General features: G+C 40.2%; 1 protein-coding gene across 15 annotated transcripts in view; it reads right to left on the bottom strand.

Moving 5' to 3' along the window:
- Positions 1–13566, bottom strand: part of PTPRM (protein tyrosine phosphatase receptor type M) — a 409846-nt gene that overhangs the window by 252309 nt on the left and 143971 nt on the right. For all 15 annotated transcript variants that reach the window (XM_028737325.2, XM_028737333.2, XM_077933147.1 and 12 more), the window contains exons 4-5: positions 8555–8633; positions 5941–6056 (exon numbers count right to left, since the gene is read on the bottom strand). In XM_028737325.2, coding sequence (XP_028593158.1) covers positions 5941–6056; positions 8555–8633 — 195 coding nt within the window. The remainder of the gene's footprint in view (positions 1–5940; positions 6057–8554; positions 8634–13566) is intronic.

The raw sequence follows: 13566 nt of genomic DNA, 5'->3' as shown, positions 1-13566 counted from the left end.
AGGCTAAATAAGAGAAATATGGATAAGAAATAAGGAAGGTGGCACAATTTTCAGAAATTCCCTCTCCCTCTGCACCCCCCCAAAATCTGCTCTGTAGGATTAGGTTATGCTCTAGGGAGATTTTGTGGGAGTGAAAGGGGAGTGAATTTCCCAAAATTGCCTCTCCCTTCTGCTCTGTTGATGGATGCCTTCCATCAGCAGAGAGGAAACATGGGATATCACCCACTGACTGATATGTAGTTCTTTGGGGGTCTATCTAAAGTGTAGCTTCACTAACTTACAGCACAATTCTATACGTACTGTACATAACTACTCAAAAGTAAGCCCCATTAAGTTCAGTTGGAGCTTGATCCCAGGAAACTGGGTATAAGGCTGCAGTTGAATATCATATTATTGTTAAGCCATTAACTTCTAAAAGGGGGTAGTGCAGGCTTTCATTTTATCAATCAATTAAATAATTAATAGGGTGCTTTTCCAAGTTTTAAGGATATTTGTGTGAAATTTGGTTGCTTGTATTTCAATTTCTCTGAGGGTTGGCTTAATCAGGCTGAGGTGTGAAGTTTCTTCTGATAACTGGGCTGTATTAGGTTTTGGCACTGCTTTCCAGCTAATCTTCTGCTTGTAATATTTTATACATTCTCAGTAAAACAGCCTCTGCTTACTTTGGGCTCCAACATATTGGGAGTGTTGGAAAACCTACATTCAGGATTTACACATTGATAGAAACTTAAAGCTAGGAAGTCCAATTCTCCAAATAACATTCACAGTTGTCCACATGGTAGACGAAGTTTGCTATTGGTCTGGATATCTCATTTACATGTTAATATAATGCAAGATAAATGAATTACTTCAGTGCAAGATTAAAACACAGAAGTAAAATGTGCTATAATGATATAAACCCTTTAAATACTTGGGGAAATTGCCATAGAGTTTTTATTATGAATGTGAAATGCATGAAAATGCAAAACTATTAAAACACTTATTTCTTATTCACTTCCCTCAGATATGGAGTCCATGCAGTTCTTTTAATCATCAATCTTGCTTTATGTTATGCAACCTCTGCAGTAACAAAACACTTTTGTGTTTTTGACAGCCTTCTTTTTTCTGTGTAAATTTTTAAGCATGAATATGATGCCAGATTAATGGTGTTCACTAATCGTCACATTCTTTTATAACTGATTTTGCTCTTCATTTCTTTACTAAGTGGAGCCTTTTCACTTCTCATGGTCACGTACACTAAATAAACAGCAGTGTATTAAAGCAAGTGGAGGCTGCAATATGAAATAAATAGTAAAGCCACATAGCCACTAGACAGTTTCAAAGTAGTAGCAAGAAAGAAAAGCTCAGACAGGCTGACAAGCCATGGAAAGATGGTTCAGTAACTTTTATCAGCAGACGTAGTAAAAGTGGCAACACTAACTTTAAATAGTATTGTAATAATAATAATAATAATAATAATAATAATAATAGTAATAATAATCTCACCTACCTAGCAATATTGGAGTGTTGAACTCTTTAGTATGTAAATCCATGAAGTAAAAGCGCACACAGTACAAATTAATTGTTCCCTTCATTATCAGATCTAATGAATCCTTGTCCTCCTTGTACAAGGATTGCTTGGCTAAGAAAGCAATCCTATACACAAAATGCTAGTGGTAAAGGAAGGCTGTGTAAGTAAACCAGCATAAAGTTACTCCCGATCCAAAACCCATTCAGCAATTGCTGATCATACTCTGCCTAAGCCTGGCATAGGGAAAACAAGCCTTTTAAATAGTGTTGATGCTTGGTTGCCAGGTCACATGACTGAGCTGAATTGACTCAGTATCTAGCCAAAGTCTCCCCCCTCTCTGGTTCCACTCCTGGAATGCTCCATTTTGAAGTACTTATGCTGGACTTGGCTCAGTCAGTTTCTGCTCAGCTAAGTGAGCCTCAGTTGAGCCATGATGAGCATGTTGGCTGTGCCAGAGTTGGGGACTAAACATTGACTGAGTCTGGGTGAGCTGGGAATCTCCCAGTTCAGACCGAGATCTGCTGTATCTTAAGATGCCCAGAGGATCTTCAATCACTTCAATCAGGCATAGGCAAACTCGGCCCTCCAGATGTTTTGAGACTACAATTCCCATCATCCCTGACCACTGGTCCTGTTAGCTAGGGATGATGGGAGCTGTGGTCCCAAAACATCTGGAGGGCCAAGTTTGCCTATACCTGACTTCAATCAATCATCCATTTTATTTGTATGCTGGGCTTTCAAAGTTCAAACCATACTTACAACATATTTTAAAAATCACACACACACACACACACACACACACACACACACACAACAGCAACAAGAGTAACAGCAATCCCTTCCCAACAAAAACCTCTGAACAATACCCCAGTCCAAAATTCTGTATACAGCAGCCTCGGCTTTTGTAGCTGGAGTCAGTAATGGCCCCACCCTCCCATGCCAGGTAGGAAAAGGCCTGCGAGGCAGGGAGGTGGTCTTCCAGGCCTCACAGCCCACTGAAAAAGGAACAAAGTCAGGTTTGTTTGTTTTTGAATTTCCCTCATCTTACATGCATTTGACTTTCATGATTTCAACCATAGGCAGTTGAAGGTGGGCTGGCTTAAATTGTGAGGGTCAAGTTGTAAGCAAGGCAGAGAGCTTAGAAACTCTTTTTGTGCTGGGTACACTTGGGGTTAACCAATTTGAAAAGAGCTTTGAAGCTCTCCACCTTCCTTGCTGGGCAATACTCTGCTCATTGCGGCGGTTCTGGGAGGCTTTAGGGTGCTCTCATGAGATCTCACACAAACATCCCTTGCTTTCCAGAGGTGGTATGGTAAACTGGCCTTGTCTAGGAAGCAAGGCCCAGAGCTTAAAAATTCTCTCTGCACCACTTAACTTAAGTGGACAAAAGGCAAAAAGAGCTTTTAAACTCCCAGCCTGACTTTATGGACAAGGCTCCTCAACACACACCAACTCTGGGAGTGCTGGCGATGCTCTCTGTCTCTCCCTCACTCACCACCTATGGGACAGCTCCAAGCGTTTGACTATGCACAATTTTTGCATAAACACGTAACCCTTGGAACCAAATCCCGAGATAACACGAGGGATTACCATAAAACCGGACTGACCATTTTCTAAATTCTAAATAAATAAATAAGAAACCAAGGGAGAAATAATAAATGCTGAAGTTGAAGCTTTTGCCCAGTTATGCTCCTCAATCTTAGGACTGAGCAGTCTATGGTCATACAGCATAAATAATTTGACACATTCTCTGAGGCAATCTTCTTTAGTATCATTTCACATGATCCATAATACTATCATAACTGAACTCTAGCATATATGAAGCACTGGAAATCGGCAAACACAGTGTACGGGGATTGAAAACCAGCAGAAAAATAAATATGAGAGGGAAAGTGTTATGGGTCTACATCTTTGGGGGCAGTACAACTGAATTGTTTCAGCACTCTATTATAAGGTTCCCCATGAAACATCCAGTAAAGCCCAGAATGTTGTATCCAGTGAAAAACTCCTACTAGTGCAAAGTCTTCTGCCTGAACAACGGGACTTTCTCTTCCTGCACAAATCATTTCTGGGTTTTCTCCCAACATTTTGGAATAGTTTGCACAGAGAGCAGGCAGAAATCCTTGCATAATGTGATGGTTTTGTTAGATGCCACTGTAGTGGCAGTTCTTACATTTTAAAAAAGATGGTGATTGTACTTGGGTGATTTGCTAAATGCTCTCTCTCTCATTAATGTGTGTGAACTATATTACAGGATACATAAATTCTAAGGCAGCCTGCATTAGAATCATATTTGTTTAGTTTTCCAATTTAAATGGATACAACCTATGCTGCCCACAAATGCAATAAACAAAAACAGATGGGCAGCATCTGTTAATTGTAAACATCACTTCTGGGGCATCACTGAATTTATTTTTGTATTATACCTACACTGAAGCTTCTGCTAATGAGAATGTTTCATTCCTGGTGCATACTATCTAGCCAATGACCTTTTAAACTTAAACGATGGTGACAATAAGAGAAAAAGAACAGATATTGCATTCAGCTGCATTATGCTCATGATTTCCTTCATTTGACTTTAACCTAAGGTTAAATGGATGCAGTTAGTGACAATTTGTCTTCACATTACCTGATGTGCTATAATCAAATCTCATGATTCATTGTTCATCTGAAAAGGTACAGGAGCAGATTAAAGTCATTACCTAGGATGACTTACCATGTAGCTATTCTTGGTTTGGGTCCCCCCCCTTCCTTTCCCAACCACTGGGTGATCTAAGCACTATGAATTTCTAAAATTAAATAAGCTGGTCTCCTCTTTAGGCATTTCCGTATGAGTTAATGTTATGTTTCTGGATGGAGACAAAGTCAGATTATTACCCATTATGGCAGACCTCTATCATGGGAAATTACTTTAAAATCTGAAAAAGGAGTAGGAGAGATGGCAAACCTGTGGTCCTCCACATGTTGTTGGTTTCCATGGCTGATGGTCAGGGATGATGGGATTTGTACAGGCACAGATACCACAGGTTCCCCATCTATTCTTTAGAGGGTCAGGGAATAAATACGTAGCACCATTGCTATGCTTTATTGTGGATGAACTGCATTACATCCTTAAGGAACAGGTGCATTTTTCCAAATGCAAGTGAAAAGAGGAAGGGACAAATTATTCCAAACGCCAAAAACAACGTATGTTTCACAACAAAGTGAGGAAAGGTAATTTGCTAGGAGAACTTTCCTCCACTAACAGTGAATTTCCACATTGCTTTTTAAGCATTTCACTGACATACTGACTTATCCAGTAATTTGGGGAAGGGGAGTACAATATAGTATTAATACCAATGGACAAGAGTATACATTACAATGTGATATTCTCTTTACAGCTTCCTTCTAGCCTTGTACTTCCACTTTTTGTTCCTCAGTCACACACACACACACACACACACACACACACACACCACAATACAATGGGGCTGCACCATCCAAGCCCACCATGCATTTGCACTGCGACAAATGAGACAAATGACAGCACTGATCTGTGGCCATCTAAGCTCAACACCATCAGTATTCTCCAACCACCAGATGAGCAATGTGTCTGCAACCTGGTAAGGGCATTGGGTGGGAGTGTTTGCTGCTCACATCTCTTACTCACACAGTAAGCCCCAAAGTAATAAAAACGATATGGTTAAAAATAATAGTTGAAATACACCAAAACACATTTAGAACTAGCAATTAAATTACTGTTTTCATTTACAGCACCCTGTGCTCTGCATCGCCTGCACCTTTGTTTCCAAAGGCCTGCTTGCCGCAGAAAAGGCTCCCTCTGTGGACACCCTCAACTGTGTTTCTGATATTGATGGGGCAGAGGGAAGGTGCTCACCTGAGGATCATTGTACCTGGGCATGTTCATATAGGAAGATATTATGTTGCAAGCAGCCTGGGCTCAAGCCATATAGGGCTTTATAGGTCACTGTCCGCACCTTGAATTGTGCCTGGAAAGGGACTGGTAACCAGTGCAGTTGCTGGATCAATGGAGGAACATGATCCCTGTGGCCGGTCCCAGTCAGCATTCCAGACCAGCTGAAACTTCCAAACACTTTTCAAAGGCAGCCCCAAACATAACATGTTGAAAAGATCAATTAGCAATGCTGCAAGCGAACATTCAAGGTTCGTTATTAATAATAATAGTTTTTTCTGTTCTTTTTATTCATAGGCATGCACATGAGCAAGAGAACCACATTTGGAGCTTAGGTTTCACTTCTTAACACTGCAGCCGTTCTCACTACCCATGAAGCTTTCTCCCAAGTGTATATGGTCTTTCTTTCGATGCCAGCATCAGTGTATTTTAAACGTGTTGTTTTGAACATATCTTAAATATGATGTATGTTACACATGCCATTGTACTGCAGAAAACAAAAGAGGGAAATGCTCACCTGTAGCCAAAGCCTATTTCCTGGAATGGTCTTGCCATTGGCAGTGCATTGGAAAGTAGCAAACTGGCCAGCATTGACTTCTACACTCTGGACACGCAGGAAATGGGGTGTGCTGGCTGTTGAGAATAAAGAGAGGAGGGAAACATGCTATTAGCATTGTATTTTTCTAATTAATTCATCTGTTTGACAGCCATTTTAAATATTTCCTTAAGAGTCCCAAAATGTGTTCTAAAATATCTGACTCTAATTGTGCCTAATATAATAAGGCTGTTTTACATTTCTAATATTACTTTCTTACAAGAATCCAGGATATGACAAAATATAAAGGTGCTAGCTTATTGTTCCTACTGAGGAAATTATATTAGGTTACTAAGCCTTTGATAAAACGTTTCGATGTTTATAAAGGTTAGACTGAAATTTAATTGATATTTTGAACAAAACCACAGCAGATATTTATACTAGCTACTAGACAAGAACTGTACAAAGTTGTCAAGAAAACTATTTTTAAGCCAGGTGTTTTATAGGTATATAGGAAATGTGTTTTAGAGCAATTGCATGATATACAGTTTTAGGGAGCAATCCTATATGCAAGAAGCTGATGTAAAGCTGATGTACCTACGGGACCGCCTCTCCTGGTATGCCCCACAGAGAAACTTACGGTCTTCAAATAAAAACATCTTGAAGGTCCCAGGCCACAGAGAAGTTAGGCTGGCCTCAACGAGAGCCAGGGCTTTTTCGGCTGTGGCTCCAATCTGGTGGAACACTCTGTCACAAGAGACCAGGGCCCTGCGGGACTTGACATCTTTCCGCAGGGCCTGCAAGACAGAGCTGTTCCACCAGGCCTTTGGCAAGGGCACAGCCTGACTCCCTCCTTCGGCAATCTTCGCGGAGCTCTGGCCCAATGGCTGCCAGTGGCTTGAATTAATTAATTTAGAATGAATGATTTTAGAGTGTTGTTTATGCTGTACTTTTGTACTGTTTTATTGTTGTTAGCCGCCCTGAGCCCGGCTAAGGCTGGGGAGGGCGGGATATAAATAAAATTTATTATTATTATTATCATCAGAAATTAAGGTTGCATAAAGGCACACCAGGTCCAAACTTGTTCTGGACTTCCTCATAGCTCTAGCTTCTGTTATACATGGCACAATCTACCAAAGACTAAGGGTGTACATTGGCTTAAATTCATTTAGCTCTACATTAGACTGTGGACATCAACCGTTTGCCTAACACCTATGTGCATGGTCACAATCACGTGTGATAATCTATCAGTAACTAACTTTTCCATTTACTTTTACTTGTATTTTTGCTTTGCATGTAATTAAATGGCAGTGGGCTGCACCTAACACTGGCGTAAGTGTGGTTCCACTTATGCAACGCAACTTCCCCTTCCTCCTTCCACCCCACTTCCACATCTCACAACCCTAGAGAGCAAATGTTGAGGATGTGAAAGGGGGGAGAAGCAGAACTTCCATTCTACCAGCAGAAGCCTGTTGCACAAGTGGAACGGCAGAGTTTGATACAATCCAGTCGTTCCACAAAATGTCATTCAGTAGCATATTAAAATGCTACAAATCTTGAAACAATGGCAACAAGAGTAAAAGCACCAAAGAAAAGGATATGCTAAAGATTAGCATCAACCATGCTGTGATAAAAGAAAAAAGACCTGTTTTAATTTTAATTAGGAAAACTGTATCAGGTAGCTAATACCGGTAATTTCATACAAATGTTTTACAATGGGATTGCAACTGACACACAAGGCTATACATTGCACGCTTCCTGTGTAGCAAGGACAGGGTGCTGCTCCAGCTACAGACCATTGAAGAATTTGGGGATCTACATTCAAGAATGAGCTCTCCTGTGGTGTAGTGGTTAAGAGCGGTAGACTCGTAATCTGGTGAACCGGGTTCGCGTCTCCGCTCCTCCACATGCAAGCTGCTGGGTGACCTTGGGCTAGTCACACTTCTTTGAAGTCTCTCAGCCCCACTCACCTCACAGAATATTTGTTGTGGGGGAGGAAGGGAAAGGAGAATGTTAGCCACTTTGAGACTCCTTCGGGTAGTGATAAAGCGGGATATCAAATCCAAACTCCTCCTCCTCCTCTTCTTCTTCTCCCCCGCCTCCTCCTCCTCCTGATTTACAGCTGCCAAACTGAGCTGGTGATCAGAATGTGGTCCCACTATGAAATCTACACTCCTCCAAATTTTATGAAACGTTCTGAGGGCTGTATTTAATTTTTCTTTTTTATACTCAATAACTGCTTCGAGTCTCTAGAGCAGGCATCCCCCAACTCGGCCCTCCAGCTGTTTTGGGACTACAGTTCCCATCATCCCTGACCACTGGTCCTGTTAGCTAGGGATGATGGGAGTTGTAGTCCCAAAAAACAGCTGGAGGGCTGAGTTTGGGGATTCCTGCTTTAGAGAGTGTGGGGCAACTGTCACACACAGCAAATAATGGCTTCTTCCAATGGCCGATCAGGGCTTCAGTCTCAAGATTTCTGAGCTTCGCCAGAGCTGGAAAGGACCTTTATCAAGGAGCACACTTTGGGAACAGCAGTGATGCATACCTTTCAACAGTATCTCATAATAATTTCAAATTATAATGCTCAGTCACTTACTGCATGGATGTCCTAAAACCTTCACATCATCAATGGCTAGATATCCTTGGTGCCCTGAAGTTACGACTTCAAAAAATACCTGTAATATGAAAAGGTTGTGTTATCAGTTTTGTCAGTGGAAGTAACTTTGCAGGAACATGAATATTTTCTATTAAAGCAACACAACTATTTTATTTTTAAAAACCAGTGCTAAGAATTTGCAAAAGGCTTAAAATACCGGATTCAATGGTGAATCAAGTGAACCATTTACGACTAACTCAATGGCTATTTGCAGCTGATTTACTCATACATTAACTCTATCAATATACAATTCAGTACAAGAGCTCACTATTTCAGCTTTAAGAAAATAGGTCAATAAAATGCAAATAGCAAATGTACCAACTCGACCAAAATAAGAACGGTGCTTTTTAAAAGTTATGCATAGGCAATGCTTCAGGGTTAAATATAATGCACTAAATGCCAGAAAAATTCAATGTTTTTCTAGCATTTTTTTATTTTCTGCATTCATATTTGGACCCAGCCAGATCTGGAGGGCTTACAGTTGTATGATTTAATTATTTCTTCCTAGATAAATACAGTGGCCTGGCTTGCCTCTCATGCAAAGCCAAACTATGGCTTAGGAGGATTGCATGAGCATGTGAGGTCTCAGAAAAGAGCTTGCAGCAGTTTTGCTCCCCTCCCCCAGTCTTTTTTGCATGCTGCTGCGTGGTTTGACCTAGCATGACGTCCAAACCCAGGTTTGTGATTATGCTCTCTGCAGATAAACCACAAATTGCAAACCCATATTTTTAGGGGCTAGGGAGAAAAGTTTATATTACTTTTGTTAAGTAAAAGTTCAGTACAAAACCAATTGCATGATAGCTTGTGCAACATAATGAACAACAAAGTTTCCAAAAAAATTACAATGATGCAAATGTACTATATAGCTGCATATTGTCATTATAGCTTTCTCTTTTTTTAAAAAAGTAATTTTTATTCTTTTTCAATTAAAAACCTTCCAATTAATGACAAATCGATTCCAATCATACCAAATCATAATACAAACAATACAGCCAATTAAACATTCCAAATTTAAAAAAAAATTCAGAAGGGGGCTTCCCATGTTCTGGACATCGAGAGATAATGTCCTTCATTTGTTTTCTGCTTTCATTCCAAAACATGATTGATACAGAGGCGGATCTTATGAAACTAATGAAGCTCACGTTCAGGGCCCCTAATCCTGGAGCGGCTCCAGAAGCAACTTTAGTCCACAATGCTTAAAATTTTGGGGGTGTAGTAGACCCAATCTGAATCATACAACTCAAAGTGATTTGTTGTTCTTGTATATATTTCTACAATTCCAAAGTTTGAGAGTCAGTAGCACAGGTGTTGTAAAGGTTTGGTGATATGTCATGGAGCAACCCCATTGATGAATATAACAGTGGTTACCCAGAGCATGTTGCTGGTTGTGAAGGGGCCCACGTAACAGTTCAAGCTTCAGGGCTCCAAAAATGTATGTCCGCCACTGGATGGATAATGATAATCATTCCAGGTGGTACATTGAAGCTGTTCGTAAACTGACTAGTATTTCCACATCTGTATCTAACACGTAGTTCTTAAGCTAACCTAGAGGCAAGTTTTAGGGTCAAAGGCAGAGCTTTCCAAACTTTTCATGTTGGTGACATATTTTTTAGACATGCATCATTTCGCAACACAGTAATTCAGTTTTACTAGCAAACTGGAGGTTAAACTAACCCCTTTCCAGCACCGGGAGGAGTGCGGCGAGCGTTCGGATGACAGATCTACACACTGCAGCTAGCACAATAACGTGTCGCAACACACAGTTTAGAAAGCTCTGGTCTAAGGGTAAAATAAACATAGTACTAGGTTGTAGCTAAGTCCTACTTGGAGTAGACCCATCAAAAGCAGGGGAAGTAAAATATTCCTAGTTTTAATTGTTGAGATTCTTCTTATCCAGGATAGTAGCAGGGAACTCCCCAACCCAAGGCCCTGATCTGTGTCATTGAACATTTCCTCATGATTTGTTTTTAAACCAACTGTGTTGTATCTTCTGTGAGAAAGATTCCTTTGTATTTTATTGATTTTGCCAACTATGGTAAAACTGCTACATAGTTTTATGTGTTTGTTTTATTGCATTTTTTTTTTAAAAAAATTGGATGCTTATATTTTAATGTTTATGCAACTTTTTAAAAACTTTGTAATCTACTTAGAGAAGCCCATTTTGGAATTAAGCGGTAAATAAATAAATAATTTGTTGCTCTTTAAACAGGTAACAGAATTTTTAAAAAAGGAACTTAATAGCAATCTTGCATTTAAGACAAGATGGAGGTATTAAGCTGTTTTGCCCCAGCCAATCTTCCTCGATATCCATTGCTCCTCGTTCTTTCGATGCTTATAAATAGGCCACAAAAATAAATGGACTATTCTTGTCAGCTGAATTAAGAACTAAGGATCAAAGTAAACCATTCCAAATTTTGGCAGGCCTAGCTTTAAATAATCCAAAGTTGGTTAGGCAGAAAAGTATGTTTCAGCGACATAAATATGAAAGCTTTCATAAGCATAGACGATGCATGTTGACGTCTGATAAGTTAAATCTGCTTTCTTCTCTGAAACTGAAACACAATTATTGCTTTTGATTATGGACTCACTATGGGGTTTTATATTTGGGTGGTCAGTGTGTCTGGAAAGAGAGGGAAATTTTATTATGCATGCATGCATTTGGGTATCCTATTATCGCTGCTGAAGTATATAAGCTATTAATAACAAACAAGTTTCCTTTTTTTTAAAAAGAAAGAAAAGAAAACACTCAAGTTTCAAACAAAGTAAATAAAGACTATAAATGCCTTCACATCTATTATTTCATTTAACTCTGGAATAACTGTGAGATAAAAATACTGTACCATTGTATATTGTACTACTTTACTATTGTACTAAATATCCAGATTGAGGACACTAGTTCATTTGCTATTCTGCAGGAAATAACATAGCTCATGAAACTTGTTTTTATCATGTGTGGAGACGGAGCAGCAGCAACAGCAGCACAGAAACTGTTGATCAGCCCAGGAAGGAAGAGAGACTGCTGGGAAGCCAAGTGTTAAAGCAGAGCTTTCCAAACCATGTGTTGCGACATATTAGTGTGTCAGCTGCAGTGTGTAAGTGTGTCATGCAAACGCTCCCCGTACTCCTCCCGGGGCTGGAAAGGGGTTAGTTTAACCTCTGCTTTGCTAGTAAAACTGAATTACTGTGTTGAGAAATGATGCATGTCTAAAAAGTGTGTCACCAACATGAAAAGTTTGCAAATGTCCGTGTTAAAGGGACAACATTAAGTAAGGTAACCCACATAAGGATAAAAGAACCGCATTCAGGGCAGCAGAAGTGGGTCCTAAGGCTCACCAACAGGCAGAGAGCAAAAGAAAGGAGAGGCAGCAGGTGTGGTGGAATGGAAGTCTTCAGTGCCTGGAAGAAGCATGTGCAAAGAGATGTGCAGCTACTGGCATGGGCAGGGCTAGTAAAGTTGGACGGCAGAGATGCAGACCTACCGGCCAAACTCTGTAAGGGGAATGAGAATCTGGGCAGAGATCTGAAATCAGGAGAATTAGAAGCTGGACCAGGAAGGCAGCAGAAGGGGCAGACCTTTACACAACATAGGTTTACTGGCCTGTACTTCACCAGCTAGACAAAGCAATGATAGGCAGAAGTTTAAGGATCTCTGGTATTAATTAGACCAGTGGCAGGCCATGGGCCAGTGGTGTGGGCCTGCCACAATGGTGTGATAAGAGAGGCTAGCAAGGAATGATCACTTCTGGCATACCAGCTGAAGCTAGTAGAAGACCCTCCTAGCCAAAGAGGTCACTAGGCCCTCTAGTGACAAAGATAGATAAAGGAACGTCCCAACGTGAGAACCACCACATTGTACAGCTGACTCATTTTTTAGCTTGTGATCTGCTAAGCGTATGAATTGCCGTCAAGTCAGGTGTCACCTGCTACTACATTTATGCATCTTATACCCTACCCAAATGCAGAACTTTACATTCACCTCTGTTAAGATCATCTTTAATCCTGCTTCTGTCTTACATAAGCTACATGAACCAATTTTGTGTCATTTAAAAAACAACAGCCCTTAAATATAACTGCAGAAACTGTCATGTTCTGCAGATTATTATTAGTATTTATTATTATTTGTTAAATTTGTATACTGCTCTTCACTCACAAGATTCACAAGATAAAAACACAAAAGACATAATAAAATTAAGAACAAAACACCTCTCAAATAATTTTCCATTTTGTGAAATTCAGCGTATTTCTCCTCCCTGCGCACACTGTTCTGGAAGTTCTCCCAGGGGAAGACTGCTGCAATAAAGGGAGTCCTTGTACTGGCTTCTGCTGGTGGAATGGGTTACTTGAATCCAGACCATTATTAATAAAAGGGCCAAGAGTGATTTAAGTATAACTGATCCTATACATGGTTTGCAACACTCCGCTTAGAAAAGAAAAAGGAACATGCTTAATAGTGATGGAAACATAACTTCATGTGGGCACATAGCAAGAAACAGTATCTTTTTCAGGCAGCTGAAGTCATTGTAATAGATGAGTAAAGGTCTATGTTGTGTACACACTTCTCACAGTCATCAGGTTTTTGTAGTCCTTCAAAGATCGATGAAACCCTTTTCACCAGAAGCAGCAGTGGGCCAAAAGAAATAGTTATGCATGCTAGAGGACATATCATATCTTTAGCCTGGTTGGCAGAAGTTTGAATCTATAGTCTAAGGGTTTACGCTCCATACTACACAGGCTCTGATATAAATGGATATGCAGGCAACAAACATTTTTGCGTTTGGGGGGTGTTCCCCCACGCTCAAAGGTCCACCCTACCCCCTCTTCTGGCTACTTCCAGTTTGTGGCGATGGACGCACGTCAATTGGTCGTTGCTGGATTGAGTGACTGAACATTTCTTCCATATTTTTAATGGTGCTACACTAAAATCAGGTCCCTTATATACAAGATTTGTGTGT

Source organism: Podarcis muralis, chromosome 8, assembly GCF_964188315.1.
Source record: "Podarcis muralis chromosome 8, rPodMur119.hap1.1, whole genome shotgun sequence".
Classification (NCBI taxonomy): Eukaryota; Metazoa; Chordata; class Lepidosauria; order Squamata; family Lacertidae; genus Podarcis; species Podarcis muralis.
The sequence above is the reverse complement of the archived record's forward strand: the minus strand, read 5'-3'. Positions and strand labels throughout refer to the sequence as shown.